At 38.0% G+C, this 17077-nt stretch overlaps 1 protein-coding gene across 8 annotated transcripts in view; it reads left to right on the top strand.

The window, feature by feature from the left end:
- POLA1 (DNA polymerase alpha 1, catalytic subunit) overlaps window positions 1-17077 on the top strand; it is a 559576-nt gene that overhangs the window by 78554 nt on the left and 463945 nt on the right. For all 8 annotated transcript variants that reach the window (XM_034433156.3, XM_087871335.1, XM_087871332.1 and 5 more), the window contains exons 17-21: window positions 422-483; window positions 10552-10641; window positions 12261-12377; window positions 15221-15396; window positions 16681-16810. In XM_034433156.3, coding sequence (XP_034289047.2) covers window positions 422-483; window positions 10552-10641; window positions 12261-12377; window positions 15221-15396; window positions 16681-16810 — 575 coding nt within the window. The remainder of the gene's footprint in view (window positions 1-421; window positions 484-10551; window positions 10642-12260; window positions 12378-15220; window positions 15397-16680; window positions 16811-17077) is intronic.

Raw genomic sequence — 17077 nt, 5'->3', positions numbered from 1 at the left:
ATTCTAGAAAGCAAAGATCGACTGAATTATAATTGTGTGGGGTAAAGAAAGGGCATAGAAAACTAGTAGAGAAACTGCACTCGAGTAAATATTATGCTTAAAATGTTTGTGACATATCCAGTTAGAACTATCAGTTAACAGATAATCTGAATCTGGAAAATCAATGAGATCTGGCGTAGAAGTATATAGTTAGAAATCATCAGTGTATGGATATAACGAATACTGGTATTCAGTAGCATCAGGTATATATGTGCTTGTGCATGTCTCCTCACATACATGCAGAGAATAAGGGACAAAAGTGATCAGAAAGGAATAAATGGGGAATTTCATAGAACTTTCCTCAAAGCATTGTAGAATATGAGTTAAAATTTGCTTCTAAAGTATGGAATTTTGGTTTACGTTTCTTTAATATATTTTGCAGTTGTTTCTAAACCAAATGATTGCATTTTCCCATATGATTTCAAGGAAATCGCTAAACAAAAGGTAAGCTTGTTTTTTTTAACTCATTGCTTTGCATTCTGTAACCTTTCCTTTTGAAAAAAAAATTAAGTCTTATGGTGACAAAGATTCTTTCCACTAGATCGGTGGCCGCCAACCTTTTGGGCACCAGGGACCGTTTCCGTGGAAAGAGGTTTTCTGCAAACTAAAGGGGGTTGTGGTTTTGCATGCTGCTTGCATTCTGCGGGTGGGGCTTCACTTGTTTGTGCGGCCCAGCTTTTGGCATGCCACAGACTGGTGTTTGTCCATGGACCGGGGGTTGGGGACCCCTGCACTAGATAGTGATGAAAATGTTGATTCTGATTTTTTCCCAGATAAACATTTTATTATTAACGGTGTTAGAAACTCACTGTTTCACTTTAAGAATCTGATACAAGGCCCTGGAAACAATTCAGTTTGTCCTGGGGTATTCCAGTGATTGTGTAATCCCAGATAGGGAATCTGGAAATCTGGAATATAATTTTGGAAAAATTATATTTGTTTCCCTGTAATGGTAAACAAATTCCTTTTTGTTTGATTGATTGTGTGCATTCAGGCTGGTGTCAATTCTTAGTGATTACATTCTCTAAAACAATCTATCCCACACATGGCCCTTAAGGTCTTTCCACAGGGCATTTTTCCCCATTATAATTTGAATTGTCCTTTCCTCATTCCTTCCACCTTTCCTAGCATTATAGATCAAGAGAGCAGGGGAGAGTATACAGGATGGTCTCAATCCTTTACGACCTGGAGCCAATCTGTTTTATTATGTTCCATATGCACTGTGGTTTCCTGCTTTATGTAAAGGTTGTGTATGAGGATGAGATATTTTGGGACTTACATTTTCCTAAGCACATTCCACAACTTGACATGATTGATTCAATTGAAGATGTTTCTATAATCAATGAAGTTAGACATTGTTTTTGGTATTCCTTGTTTCTTTTCAATTATCCTGTAGCAATAATGTTATATGTTCTTTGGCTTTCTCTAAAGTCAGTTTGAATATCTGGCATCTACCGTTCCATCCATGATCTGTGTTGGATGATCCTAATATTTTTTTTTCTCTCTAGTAATGTTGAAATGATTGCTTGGTTTACAATAGCAATGAGAACAATGAAGCAGATGGGCAGAGAGTTGGACCCAGTTGTACATGGAGGACTTTTCATGATAATTAGATTGAATACAGAATGGGCCCTCCTTTTAGACTTTTTTTTTTAGAAAACTTTATTGAGTTTAAAAAGACATAAATATATTAACATTTCCATTAATATCAGATGTGCGGTGATTTTAACTATATACAAAATATATTTCCGGTGACATTTTAAATTACTTTTTACTTTTATTTGACACACCTTTTTCTCTTCCTTTCATTTTATCATTCATCCATTCATACCACCTTCCCCATACAGTATAGTATTCTGAATTTTCATCGTCATTTATTTCATGAGTTAGTTTGGTCATCTCTGTGCACTCCCGTATTTTCCTAATTATAAGCTCTTCTGGTGGCTGGGTTTTCTCTTTCCAATATTGTGCATAAGCCAATCTGGCAGCTGTAATTATGTGTATCATTAAATGAATCCTTTCCTTTCCATATGGCTTCTTTACTATTCCCAGGAGAAATATTTCCAGTGTTAATTCAATATATTCCCCAATTATTTCTTGTAACCATCTCCTGATCTTACTCCAATATCCTTTCGCTTCCGGGCACGTCCACCACATGTGAAAGAAGATGCCTTGATCATAGCCACATTTCCAACAGTTGGGGTGCATATTGGGATATATCTTTGCTAGCTAGCCGGGGCTAGATACCATCTGTGGAGCATCTTATAATGATTTTCCTTGTATGTCGTGGCTCTGGTCAATTTAAGGTTCTTATTCCATGCCTCTTCCCGTTCATTGAAATTTATATCACGTCCAATATTTTTCTCCCGTGCACTCATTTGATTCTTTGTTATATCCTCAGCCCTGTCTTCATCTAATAAATAGTTATATAATTTAGCCATCAGGACTTTATCCAACCCATTAAGTCCAAGGTCTAAGCCGCATTGTTCTTTGTCTTTCTGGTATCTAGATTTTATTTGTAAGCAGGTCCACCAATCTAAAATTATTCCTTGCTCTCTCAAGGTATCATTTGATTTAAGATTTCATCCTTCATCTAAAATGTCTTTGTACCTACTCATTTTCTCCATTCCCCATCTGTTGGGATAAATCAGGGCCTCCATCGTGGAGAGCCATCTTGGAACTTTTTTATAGTATCTCTGCCTAATCCGGGTCCATGTTTGTATCAATGAGTCTCTGATTTTATGTCTATGAAAATATGTTTTCTTTTTCTTCTCTGTATCCCATAGGTATGCATGCCACCCTTTTTGTAAGTCATGGCCTTCTAGGGTTAAGATCCTCTTATTTTCCAGGGTGGCCCAGTCCGTTATCCAGACTAGCTTGGCTGCCCTATAGTATGTTTCCCAATCGGGAAGCCCAAATCCTCCTATATCTCTTTTGCCCCTTAAAATTTTGATGGAAAACCTCGGCTTCTTCCCCTCCCATACAAATTCCCTAATGATTTTATTTAATTGTGAGAAATTTTTTTTATCTAAATTCACCGGTATATTTTGAAATAAAAATAATACTTTGGGGAGGGTGTTCATCTTAATCGCGGCTATCTTGCCCAAAAGTGACAATTTTATTTTCTTCCATCTATCAAGGTCTTGTTTCATTTTCATAATTAAAGGGGTATAATTATCATCTTTTAGGGTCGAACATCTTGCAGTAATCCAAATTCCTAGGTACTTGATTTTTTTGACAACCTGTAGTCCTAATAATTTTTCTATCTCTTTTTTCTGAACCTCGGTTACATTCTTGGTCAGTACTTTTGTTTTGGTTTTATTCAATGTGAAGCCTGCCACCTCTCCGTATTAACCCAATTCCTCTAGCACTTTTTGTCCCAATTCTATAGGGTCTTCTAGGATTAAAGCTACGTCATCTGCAAATGCTTGCGTCTTGTAGATCTCCTTCCTAATCTTTAGACCTTTTATTTCCTCGTTATTTCTAATTATTCGTAGCAAGACTTCTAGGGCCAAAATAAACAATAATGGTGACAGGGGACAACCTTGCCTTACCCCCTTGCTAATCTGGAATGTTTTTGTCCTGTCTCCATTTACTAAGATGCTCCCCTTTTGATTATCAGTTGACTCCATCACTGACTATTGGGGGCGAGTCTTTGGCCCCCACTGAAAGGGCTCGCAATCTGGGAGTCCTCCTGGATATGTAGCTGTCCTTGGAGGAACATCTGACGGCTGTAACCAGGGGGACCTTTTGTCAGGTTCGCCTGATTCGCCAGTTGCGGCCCTTTCTTGATCGGGATTCCTTGTGCACAGTCACTCACGCCCTCGTCACCTCTCGCCTTGACTACTGCAACACTCTCTACATCAGCCAAACAATGTAGGCTGGTGACCCCCAGGGGGAGGGCCTTCTCTGTGAGGGCTCCTACCCTCTGGAATCAGTTGCCCCCTGAGATAAGGAGAATCCATGACCTCAGTGCCTTCCGTCATGCCCTTAAAACCCATCTTTTCCAGCAAGCCGGGCTGGTTTAAGAAGAAATTTTTTAAATTCTTTTAATCGGTTTGTGATTTCTTAAATTCTGGGCCAAATTTATATATATTTTTAACTGTTTTTTAATATTTGTATTCTATGTTCTTATTTTGGCTGTACACCGCCCTGAGTCCTCAGGGAGAAGGGTGGTATATAAATTGGAAATTAAATTAAATTAAATTAAATTAATTAAATTAATTAAATTAAATTAAATTAAATTATTAAATTAAATTAAATTAAATTAAATTAAATTAAATTAAATTAAATTATTAAATTAAAGTTTTTGTATACATTCTTTGTCGCTCAGTAGTTTGGCATTAAACCTCCATCTCTGTTGGTTCTTTCTCTTTACACTCTTCCACCTTATTTCTAAGGGGTTATGGTCTGCCCAGGTATTCGAGTTGATTTCTGTTCTGTCCCCGTCCCCACACACACACAAACAGCCAGCCGGGGGTTAAAGAAGTACTCGGCACACACAAGGTTCATTATCAGGAACTTGGCAACAATACGATAACCGTCTGCCAAGTGCTTTACTTCAAGAAGAGGGAGTGTTCCTCCACCAGATAACACCAACTAATACACACAGTTTTCAAAACAGTCCAGCTCAAACATGAAACCTTCAGCAGGTCAGGCGTTGTACAAAGTGACTAGCCAGAAGTGAGCTTTATCCGTCACAGAGTCTAAATGGCCACCACACTCTCTTATATAGCCTGTGGGGTGTGGTCCAGTGACTCAGCTTAATCCCTGGCATGTCTCCTCATCTGCTGCAAACGTTTATCTCGCCTTCGTTGGCATGGATCCAGGAATGACTTATCACCCACATCGCTGTCATCGGAGACACCTGGCTCCTGGTCAATCTCCTCTCCCTCGGCAGACACCTGAGGCATTGCCACAGAGGAGGGGCCTGGAGAGGGAGGCCTGGCCAGCTCCTCTCCTTCATGTTCGGAGCTTTCTTCCTTTCATAAGATGGGCTCGGGGATCGGAGCCACAACAATTTCTGCCATTCCAATTTCTAATCCAAGTTTCCTGCTAACCCATGCCATGTCTATTCTGGACCATGACTTTTGTGCATTTGAATAAAATGTATATTGTCTATCATTTGGGTGCAGGGTTCGCCATATATCAATTAAGTTCAATTCATCAGCTAAATCAAAGAAAGCTCTCGGTAGATTTGCCCTTTTATTTATTTTTTGCTTTATTACTTTTATAATCTTTGTCCAAATCCATAATACCATTGAAATCGCCTATTATACAGATTTCATTATATTCCATTTTTCCTAATTGTTCGTGAAGTTTTTTGAAATATTCTCCCTGTTTTTTATTTGGAACATATATACCCACTAACAATATTTTGGAGTTCCTCTTTTAATTTCAATCATAAGAGTTCTTCCCTTTGTATCGTTAAATTTTAACTCTGCTTCAATTCCTTTCTTTACATAGATTACCACCCCTCTCTTCTTTTTTTCTGCCAGTGAAGTGAATGTTTGACCATATTTTTTGTATTCTAAACATTTACCCTCTTCTTTTTTTATGTGCACCTCTTGTAGACATATTAGATATTAGATCCACATTCTGTTTAACTAATTTTGTTAGTATTAGTTTACTCTTTTTGTAATCATTTAGGCCAGTGGTCCCCAACCCCCGGTCCGCGGACCGGTGCCGGCAGTGGCCGGGGGACATGAATGCTGCAGCGCAAAGGCTCCTGGGCCGTGCGCAATGGGCCGTGCGCAAAAGCTCCTGGGCCGTGCCCCCACCCCTGCGCGCGCTCAGCGGGCCGCGGCGATAAAAAGGTTGGGGACCACTGATTTAGGCCATTGACGTTTACAGATATTAATTTCAGATCATTCATCTCTGTTTCCTTATCTGGTTTTTAGTTTTTGTTTGTTCGTACGGCTCTTACTTTCCCTTTGGCTTCTTCTTCTATCTTCTCCTCCTCCGTGGTTCCTTTCTTAGTATTCTGTTGATGCAAGGCTTCCTCCTCTACTGCTACTGTCTATTTCCTCTTTACTGCTCTGTTCTTCCTCCGCACCTCTCAACTGATCAAGGAAGTCTGGTGCTGTACTCAGGCTATCTATTTTTATTTTTCTCCCTTGCCAAGTGATTAACTTCTGGTAAGAGCCACCTGAATAGTATATTTCTTTTATTTAGCTGTACAGCTAGAAATCTATAATCCTTTCTCACCTCCCTTACTCTTCTTGGTATCTGTTTTAAGATTATCACTTCTTTCCCTCTGTATGTTATTGGTTCTTCCCTTGTTATGTTATATAGAATATCTTTTACTTTTTTTCTTGCAAACCTGACATGTACTTCCCTAGGGAGCTTGTTCCTTCTTGCGTAATTTGTCTGGACTCTATATACGTCATCCAGCTCTCTAATTATCTCTTGCTTATCTTGTTGGAGTATGTCTGCTATCAACTCTGCTGTCTTCTCTCCCAGGTTTTCCTCTTTATCTTCAGCAATATTTTGGAAACGCAGATAGAAGGAAGCCTGGTCCATCTCCAATTGGATTATCAAATCCTCTAGCCCTCTGTTTTGAATTGTCAGTGTTTGATCCACGGTGTCTAATTTCTTCTCGGTTTGCTCTATTCTTATTTCAGCTTTCTGAATTCGTTGTTCGTTGTTAAATATTGAAGTTTGGATCTTGTTCATCTTCTGATCCAATGCATGAATATCTGTTTTTAATTCGGCATTATTATTTAACAACTTTTCCTGCATTGCCATCATAGTTTCTTGAATCAAAGTCAATGATGCTTGCATAGTTTGCATAGCTATAGATTTCTTCGTTTTTGCCAGTCCTTCCGTTGATTTCTGAGTAGCCAGAGAGGTCATCGTTATAGTGGGATTGGAGGGAGAATTTTTTTTCTGGTTTTAACAATCGTTGATGACATGCTTGTCATTTCTTTCAAAATTATTTTTTGTTCTCTGATTATTCTCTCGATATTTCTCCAAATTCTCATTCACCAACTGCCACCTCTATTTATTTGGTATTTGTCTATTTCTTGTTTTGTCTTCTAGTTCTTTAGGTAAAAATAGGTTCTATTTGACAATCAGTATCAATTTAACAGTCTATATCACTTCCCAACAGTGTCTTATACTTAATGTATAATTGATTTATAGTTAGCTAGTTTAGCAGTTAATAATTGATTAATAGCTTAATTTATAAAAAACATAAATTTGTTTACTAAAAAATATTCCTTCAAATCCTACTAACTTACAGTGATTGTTAAGCCTCTCCTAATAATTTAAATGCTATAGATAATATATAATACCACACTACTATCAAAATGATACAAAGCTTATAAACTAGAACTTGATTTTCTATATCTAGCTTGATTCAATATATAAATTAATATGAATAAATACTATAAATACTGTAAATACTATAAATACTATAAATAGGAGTAAATAAGAATAAATGCAACTATAGATAGATGAATGAATCTAAAAATTTAAGATGATGTAACTTTAAAGATATATATTTGCCAAATCTAGGAAAATTAATTGATAGGGAAATTAACAATTCTTATTAATGATTATATTTAGGCAATCAGGATATTGAAGAAAAGGTTATCAAAAGGTTTCAAAGTTATTATTATTATTTTTTCTCCATTTGGAATATAGACTGTTCTTTATTACTCAGCCTCTGATCTTCTCCAGGCTTCTTTTTTCATCAAATCCATTAATCAAAATTAGCACTGTATCGTATTCCTTGCTGCTAGATTGTCCGTGAGTCAGCCGTTTCAATTGTTCCTCAGGCAAATCACTATAATGGCTGCACTTCCTGTTCCCTGGAAAATCAAACTCGATCCACCTAGCTTCAGCCTCCGATAGATCTACTTCTGTGGGCAACAAAAGGAAAGAAATATTTTCTCAGTTCTTATTTCTTCTCACCGATCTTCTCTTTGCGCACGTGCTTTCAACACATCAGTTCTTTTCTTTTTTCCTCGCCGGCTCGTTGGGCTCTCTATTCAGTCTGCTCTCAGCTTGCAGTCACCGCTCTTTTCCTCTGCGAGTCTTTCACGTCCGACTCCACTGACTCCTCTTTTCGATGTCCACTTTCGCATAAGCAGGGAAGATGTGTGTTTGTCGAACTCAGCACTGCAACATCCGATCTCCCTTGCTTCCAATCTGGTTGCTGGTTACCGCAGCTTCGCGTCATCCATTAATTGGCAGACTCACGCATGCTGGATTGACAGAGCCGCCTGGTCTTGTAATCAGCGTTTGCACTCCGCTTTCACACTCACCCGGCTCGCTCTCTCGTCCGCGGGGCTCTCCAGACTCCGTGCCCCTGAAGGGATCCCCAAAACACGGTGACTAGTGGTGTTGAGGAGCAGCAGTCACTCGCTCAACGCCATGTCGCCGCAGGTCACCAACCCCTCCTTTTAGACTTATTTAAGACATGTATACTTTGACTTCTCTGACTTTCTCTGTGGATGCAGTGAAAGCATGAAGCAACCTCAGTTACTGTTAGTTTCATATAGGTTCCTTCTAACTTATAGATCTTGAAGATGTGTACAGAATTTACAGAGAAACGAGAGCACTACTTTTTTACCTTACTTTTGCCTTTTTTGTCTGTTTAAAACATCTAGTCTAGGATTGGCCCCTTGCTTAAGATAAACAGTCCCAAAATAGTGCCATCTTGTGTGGCTCAGTTGTATGTACTCCCCTGCATGTCCTGCCCTGTAGTACAGCTTCCCACCAGACAGTCAGATGGTGGCAACCTTGTTGGTCTTCCAGAAGACTGAAAACACTTGGTTTTTCGCACAGGCATTAGGATACCGTATTTTTTGGAGTATAAGACGCATCGGAGTATAAGACGCAACTTAGTTTTTGGGGAGGAAAATAGAAAAAAAAATCTGCTTACCATGTATTCATCTGGCTAGCATCCTTAGTCTGGTGGGCTTCAGCACATTAGTTTGCTGGTTTTGAGTGTGTGCACACGCTTTTTATCCCCTTTTTTATCCCCTTTTCTCATTGCTGCTCCCTCAGCTGTGCTTCTAAAGCACAGCTGAGAGGGAGCAGCAATTAGAAAAGCAGGCAAAGCACGGAGATCGCTTCACTTGCTAGCGTTTCGTTAGGGCTGAAAAAAAGCTAAAGCACAGCTGAGAGTCGGAGAGAGCAGGCAAAGCACTTGTTAAGGCTGAAAAAAGCTTCGAAAAAGCTACATTTGGAGTATAAGACGCACCCAAATTTTCAGCCTCTTTTAGGTGGGTAAAAGTGTGTCATACTCTGAAAAATACGGTAGGTTGTTAATAGAGCCTAATATTGGTGAATGTGTGATTGAGAATTAGGTGTGAGATGCCTTGGCTTTCATATTTTGCTTTCTTATTTTATGAAGTTTGTTGCATTTGTTATTTATGCCATTTTACTGCTTTTGTGTATAAGCCATCCAGAGTTATTTGCTTAAGACGGTGGCATATAAATTTCCTAAGTAAATAATGTCTTTAATGCTTCCTTGAGCACAAGGCAATTACACAATTACAGTGATTGGGACAAGAGCAGCTGTTCTTGAGCCAGCCAGCCGTAGTGATAGTTATACATGCCTTGGTTACATCCCATTCTAATTATTGCAGTGTTTTCTATATCGGGTTGCTGTCAAGAGGCCAGAATTTATACCAGAGCCTCACCGTGACACTATGACAGTAGCACCTGCGTGGCGCTCACAGAGACAGCACGCTCGCAGCAATGCTGCGATGGTAGTGCCTGTGTGGTACTTGCAGCAACGTTAGTGTGAATGGAGCGTGTGCACATATGCATATGCGCGTGGACTAGCTAGCCACTCACGTGGTCCAGTGACCAACAGGTCACATGGTAGTGGGCCATGGCCCACAGGTTGAAGACCCCTAATTTAGATTATATTGACCTTCAAAGCAAGAAGCAGTTTATGTCCAGTCTATGGGATTACATATTTTATTATTTATTTATTTGTTTATTTTTAATATCCCACTTTTATTTGGACATATTGGTATGCATAGCATTTGATCCTTCTGTTTCTTCCCACAACAATCCTGTGAGGTAGGTTGGGTTGACTGAGAAGATTTGGATAAAAATAACCCTGTGAGCTTCTATAACTAAAACTAGGCTAGAATCATCTGATGCTTGTTCCCCACTCGTCCAGTATTTAGCATCTTGGTAAAAGTGTATCTTGCCATTTTTGTTCATTTTAATTGTTAATTAATTAATTAATTTTTTATTTGATGTTTGACATCTTTATTTTGGTTATGTCATTTCCCCCCCCACTTCATTTTGTATTATAACTATTGTATATCAAACACCCAGAAACAAAAGTATATATATCCAATAAATAAATAAATGGGAGTTAGGACTTTTCATATTAAGTATTCAATCTAGTATGGATTTCTGGATTTAGTTATCTATGCTTTAGTGATACTAGTTTTAGAAGATAAGTATGGGGTTACAGTAAATAAATTTTTAAAAATCATTTTTATTTCTGGGGTAGTAATAGTTTTTGCTAATTTTGTTTAGAATGGTAAAATAGAAATTGCCACAACAGAAAGAACATTACTGGGTTTTCTTCTGGCAAAGATTCATAAAATTGATCCAGATGTTATTGTGGTAAGTAAATGATCTTTTCCCAATTTTCAATGACTGGATTTCTCAAAATATTGAGAAATATTTTGGAGAAAATATTCTAGTTAGTGAATAAAAGGAGATTGCTCTGTAGAGAAGGAACAATCACCGGCACTGTCTTCCCATGTCACTAGACATAATAGACTTATGTCTATTACCCTGCTAACCTTAGGCAGAGTGCATGTGAATGAATATATAGATGAGATGGCTACTTTTTAAATGATCCAGTTTTTATCCTGTATCACTCAACAAGCAAGCAGGTAAGAAGCTCCACTGTGGGTAAGCTACTCCCTGCTGCACTATCCAGGAAAGATGAATGATAGAGGGAATAGGAGGAGTTGTTGCTTTCTCTTCCTTGCAGGTTCCCTGCTCCCTATTAACAGAAGTGACTAAGAATTTCAAGCATTTGGATTGGGATTATCAAATTGCTGCTTTCCAGCTTTCATGAAATGTTCAGGGAAAAAAGACTTTCTCCTTCAGTTTTTTATTGAGTTGTTTTGTCCTGATCTCAATTATATATTTGTATTCTTAATGTAAGGGGAGAAGCAAAAGAAAGGGTGAGTTAAAAATGGGCTGGATCAAGGAGAGGCTTTAACGATAAACATTCCAGAAAAATATTTGCCCAATGTGGAGCAAAGCATATATAGTCTTTTCTATGCTTTCCAGTGCAACAGCAGAAATCATGTGCTTGCTTGCACATGCACATACTTGCTTGCACATGCACACGCTTGCTTGCTTGCTTGCACACAAAGACATATTACATGTTTTTCCATTAACAGGAAAATACAGATTTCTTTCAACATAATATTGGAAAGAAATTTTGTGAAAGGGTTAGGACTCTTCCTCCATTTGCAAAATAATTTTCCAAAAATGCAACAGAAAGGGACAAATTTTATATGTGTGTGTGTATGTGTGTAAGCGTGTGTGTGGTAAAGCTGGCCAAAGAAAGAGTTTGAAAATGGACCAGAGCCAGGGGCTGCTTAGATCACTGGAAGAACCAGTTAGGTAATAGTTTATAATATTGTCAAGTCTTCCATTCTAAGAGTGCCACCACCTTTTTTCCCCTTGATCCTGAATGGAACTATTGAAAAAAATTCCAAAAGTCAATGCATCCTTCCCTTGTTTTGCTAGTAAAATTCTATTATTATTTTGTTGCTGAATATAAAGTGTTTTTGGTAAGGAAGAATTGATTTTAGAGAGAATGATACACCTATGCTATGTAGACACTAGTTCTGTTCTTTTTGAAGCATGCCTTCAAATAGTATAGACCAGTGATGGCGAACCTTTTCGGCACAGAGTGCCCAAACCGGAGCATGTGTACGTACCGGAGCGTCAGAAACCTGAAGGTCAGCTGGCTGGCACAAGCATAACTGTTTTTCGGACCATTTTCAGGCGCCCCAGCACCTGCAAAGATCAGCTGGTGACGGCACAAATGCCCACAGAGAGGACTCTGTGTGCCACTTTTGGCACACGTGCCATAGGTTCACCCTCATGGGTATAGACTATCTATATAGTTTTGTATTGAATATATAGAGCAAATTATTCTGGGCAGTTATTATTCATTCATTCTGGGCAGAATTATTCATTCATTCTTTCTTTTTCAGGGTCATAATATTTATGGTTTTGACCTAGAACTTCTCCTCCAGAGAATTAACTTCTGCAAAGTTCCTCATTGGTCCAAGATAGGTCGACTAAGGAGATCAAACATGCCAAAACTTGGGGTAAAATGCTACACATCTAAACTGCTTTACATGATTAAAAATGAGTTATTTTAGCTGCTGTATTACATCATCATTACTAAATAAAGTCACAAATGGTGGCTTCACCATTGACTTTGCTTGTGGGAAACTGACAGAATATGTTGGAAATTGCAATCACATAAGTTTGGCTAATTGCCAAATGTCTTAATCATGAGCTGGGTGCCAAGTACTCAGATGATGATCATATGATCTGATCATGGGGATGCTGTGACAGCCAGAACTCTGTTGACCAATAGTAACTATCACTTGTTCATTTCCATCGTAAGTTTGAATTGTTCCTGAGTGACTGGCTGTTGAGCACCGCTTGTATTTCTAATTTAATGCAAGCAGATATACCATTAATGCTTTATTTCTCCTTGGAAGTTTTGGTTATCTTCTAAATGTGTACCAGAGTTTCCCTAAATCTTTTGAAGTGGGACTGGGGAATGTGATAGAGGGAAGATGTGACCTGCCACTAGTGCCTGTTCTGTTAAAAAAAATGAATATAATTTGTAATTTGCTATACAGATAGTCCTTCAGTTACGACAGTAATAGAACCCCTGCCATTATAGTTGATAGTTGGGAGGACTGTTAAGTGAACATTGATGCATTTTCATTGTGTTCATTTTTCATTGTTCATTTTATAGATTCTATTATTTGTATTTTTGTTTACATTCCTTTCATTTTTTTAAAATTATTGTCACCTAGACTAGTCCCACAGTGAGATAGGTGGCAAATAAATTTAACAAATAAATTGAATAAATCATTTATCTTAATGACTTCCTATTCCTGCTCTCCCCAGTACATTCATTAACTAAACACACAGGTTACTAAATGGAGCATGAGATGCCTAAAGGTGGGAAAGACTCTAGGTGACCTAGTGCAGGCACAAGCCCGGCTCCCTCCTCCCACCCCTTGAGATATTGCATGCTCCTCTTCCCACCCCTTGGGGGTCTCCATAGCCACTTGGGTCTCCTTCTCAATCCCATTACAAGCATACACTTAACTTTTTGAAGATCTCCAGATCTTAGGAGGTCAGGGTAGAGAAGGAGGACAGGCCACTCCATTGCTGCACCACATGGTCCAAACCCACAAGTAGCCGTCATTTTCTGAGTGAAAAATAACATTGGTGAAGGTCTCGGTTTTCCTTTCATCTAGCAATGCTAGATGCTGGCCTAAGTTCCCCCAGGATTAGCCAGATGCTAGCCTAAAATGCTAGCTCTAGCACAGCTAACATTGGGGGAGCTAAGCTAGCCCTAGAGAGGTGAAGGAACCCTCCCAGGTTTCCTTTCATTGCTAGAGTTAGCCTTAGCTTCCCCAGTTTTAACAATAAAAGGAAAACCAGGAGGATTCTTCTTGTAAGGACTAGGCTTAACTCCCCCAGCATTAGTTGCACTAGCATAAAACTAGTACATCTAAAGCTGAGAAAGCTAAGCCTAGCTCTAGTGAGGAGAAGAAATCCTCCTGACTTTCTTTTCATCATTAATGCTGGGATAGCTAAGGCTAGCTTGCAGTGATGAAAGTAAAACCGAAAGTTTCACCAGTGTTATTTTTCACTCAGAAAAGATCGGCCACTTGTGGGTTTGTGCTATGTGGCCCAGCAACGGAGTGTCTTCCTTCCCTACCCCAACCTCCTCAGCTCTCAAGATCTTTGAAAGTTGAGTGATCAGTGATGGGAAAAGTGGGAGGTAGCAATGTGTAAACCTGGTAGGGTTGCAGAGCAGATCCAGTGCCTCTGGGGATCTGGTGGGGAGAAATAGTTGATGGGAGTGGTTGGTTGTAAAGAGTGAATGACAGCAGAGCTGCTGCAGTGGACGTAAATTCAGGACTGGGTCATAAGCACTTTAAAGGCATCTGTCATAATTTAGAATGGTCGGTAAGTGACCTGTTGTAAATCAAGGACTATATGTATCCAGAATAATTACTTAATGATTTCTCTGAACAGCTTTTGCAGATCTAATACCCATAAGCACACTTACACACACATCCTAAGTACATACATATGTAGTATTTGTAGTGAAATGATTGTCATACTGTTTGTTTTTTCTATATTATTTATAAAACTTAAATCAAACTCAGAGGCTACTGCTGCCCCTAATTAAGGAAGCACAACCTATCGATGCCATAATTCACTGTGTTTACCAATTTGTAATTGCTGAGAGAATCGTAAAATGGAGGTCGTAAAATGGAGCAAAACTCACTTAAAAATTGTCTCACTTTGCAGCAGAAATTTTGGGGTCAATTGTGGTCATAGGTTGAGGACTACCTGTAAGTGGCTGTGCCCCAGCTTAAGAGTATTAACAGGAGTAGCAATTTTTCCTAATGTTCAATAAGAACAATTGGTGTTCTTATGCAATTGGTGCATAATTTGTGATGCACCAATTGACTGCAAAAGGTGATTATAATATTTGAGTTTTGAATGATTCAATGCTGATTGGTATGTTTGAATTCTTCTTAGAACAAAGAAATATTTATTAAATAAGATTAGTCATAGTAAATATATTTTATGAAAAATAATGTGTAACTGGTGGGGTTTTATACAAATGCTGCTTCTTGGACTATGGAACCAAACACATAAATTAAGTTGTTTGAAACCATACATTTTTCTCTTCAGTATTGCGACAGATAACAATTCATATAATTTATTGACCTAGAGAATCATTTGTAATTTATGTAGACTGTGGCAACTGGCTCAGATGAAATATTACCTGGAACATACATACATACATACATACATACATACATACATACATACATATTATTTATTTATTTATTTATTTATTTATTTATTTATTTATTTATTTATTTATTTTCTTCTTTTCAAGGGTCGTAGTGGATTTGCTGAGAAGAATGCAACTTGTGGTCGAATGGTTTGTGATGTAGAAATTTCAGCAAAAGAGTTGATTCATTGTAAAAGTTACCATTTGTCTGAACTTGTTAGTCAGATTTTAAAAACAGAAAGAGTAACAATTCCAGCTGAAGAGATCCGAAATATGTACAGGTATGAGTCTGGATCAGACCTGGGTATTTTATGGTCGGCAGGCCACATCCGGCCCTTTGACTGTCTCTGTCCGGACCACAGGGTGGTGGTGGTGGCCTCTACAACAATTCCAGTTTCTCATGTGGCCCCTTGGAAAAATTAATTACTCGCCCCTGATCTGGATATTCATCATAATATCACCCAGCTGTAAGCAGTGGATTAAACAAACATTGACTTAAAAGGCAAAGCCATAAGCATTAGCAGATATGAAGAACTGTCTAAGACTCGGGTGTCAAACTCGATTGCATCACGTGATGTATCGTGACGTATCACAACAGTCTTTGCCTTTGTGGAGCCAGGGTGAGCATGGCCTGCACATGATTCATCCAGCCCGTGGGCCGCCAGTTTGACACCCCTGTTCTAAGATATGTTCTGATCTCTGTAGCAGTTTCCCTGTGGTATACGAATGCCTTAGAGATTCAGGAAAAGAGAAAAACTGACTAGAGGTAGTAACTTTTTGATTGCCCATTAATGTCATTGGAGGCAGGTTTAAAGGCATATTAGTGAGGGCAATCCTGAGGTAAATAGTTTCTGGAGGAGAATGGCAAATTACCCAGAATTGAGATATCCTCCTGAAAAATAATTCTTTATACACTTCCATAAAACTTGACAATAGCTTCCATTGCTTCAAAAGAGCCTTTTTTAAATTCTTGTTTCTTGGCAGTAGGAATATCTCTACTTACATAAAAGTAAGGAGAAGATCCCTATGAACATTTTGCTGGAAAAAATGTGCTTGCAATTTATGGATTTGATTATTAGAAAGGGTTGATTATGGAAAGAGGGAAACTTTGATGTAACCTTAGAGAAAGAGAGTAAACCATGTACATTATATTGGAAATCATTTTATTTGTGTTTTGCTTTTTTCTTCTTTCCTATCTCCTTTTTCTTTATTTTGTTTCAATTTTCTTTGTTTCTCTTAATGTTAATTTAAAATTTGTATTCTTTTGTTGATAAACCTATATAAAAAAGTAAGGAGAAGATATTTGCGTCTTGATTATGTTCAAATTTATGTTGGAGAGATACTTATGTGCAGATGACTTTATAGATAGTTTCTGAATAACATTTTCCTTGTTTTGGGGGTTAAATTAAGAGAAGTAACTATTCCTTCAGGTGGTTGAAAGTGATATTAATTTTTTTAAAATTGGGCTTTCATTAGATTTTAAGCAGCAATTTAGATTTATGTACATTCACAAAAAATCTGTGAATTTATTAAAATTGCCTCTGTCTCTCTGTCCTTTATTGTAGTGATTCTCATCATTTACTTTACATGCTAGAAAACACATGGATTGATTCTAAGTACATTTTACAAATTATGTGTGAACTGAATGTTCTTCCACTAGCCTTACAAATTACAAATATTGCTGGCAATGTTATGGTAAGCCTTTTGTTTTTTAATTATTCAGTTACTTCAATTATTATAATTCAGTTGGATGTATAGTCCCATTTATGAAAAGTAGTTAATTTTTAGTAGGATAGATACAAATGAATTAGAATAGTTTGGGTATTACAGTGCATTTCTGACACTAAAGGACATTTTAATGTAGGTTTGTTGACTGAGCCAGATTAATTTAATATGTTGTTACTTTTTTTTTGTTTTACTGTAAAGAATAGAAACAAAATAGGAAGTTAGACACTTGAAAAT

This window comes from Pantherophis guttatus, chromosome 5, assembly GCF_059756535.1.
Source record: "Pantherophis guttatus breed Tessera chromosome 5, ASM5975653v1, whole genome shotgun sequence".
NCBI lineage: Eukaryota > Metazoa > Chordata > Lepidosauria > Squamata > Colubridae > Pantherophis > Pantherophis guttatus.
This window is presented reverse-complemented; position numbering and strand designations above follow the sequence as displayed.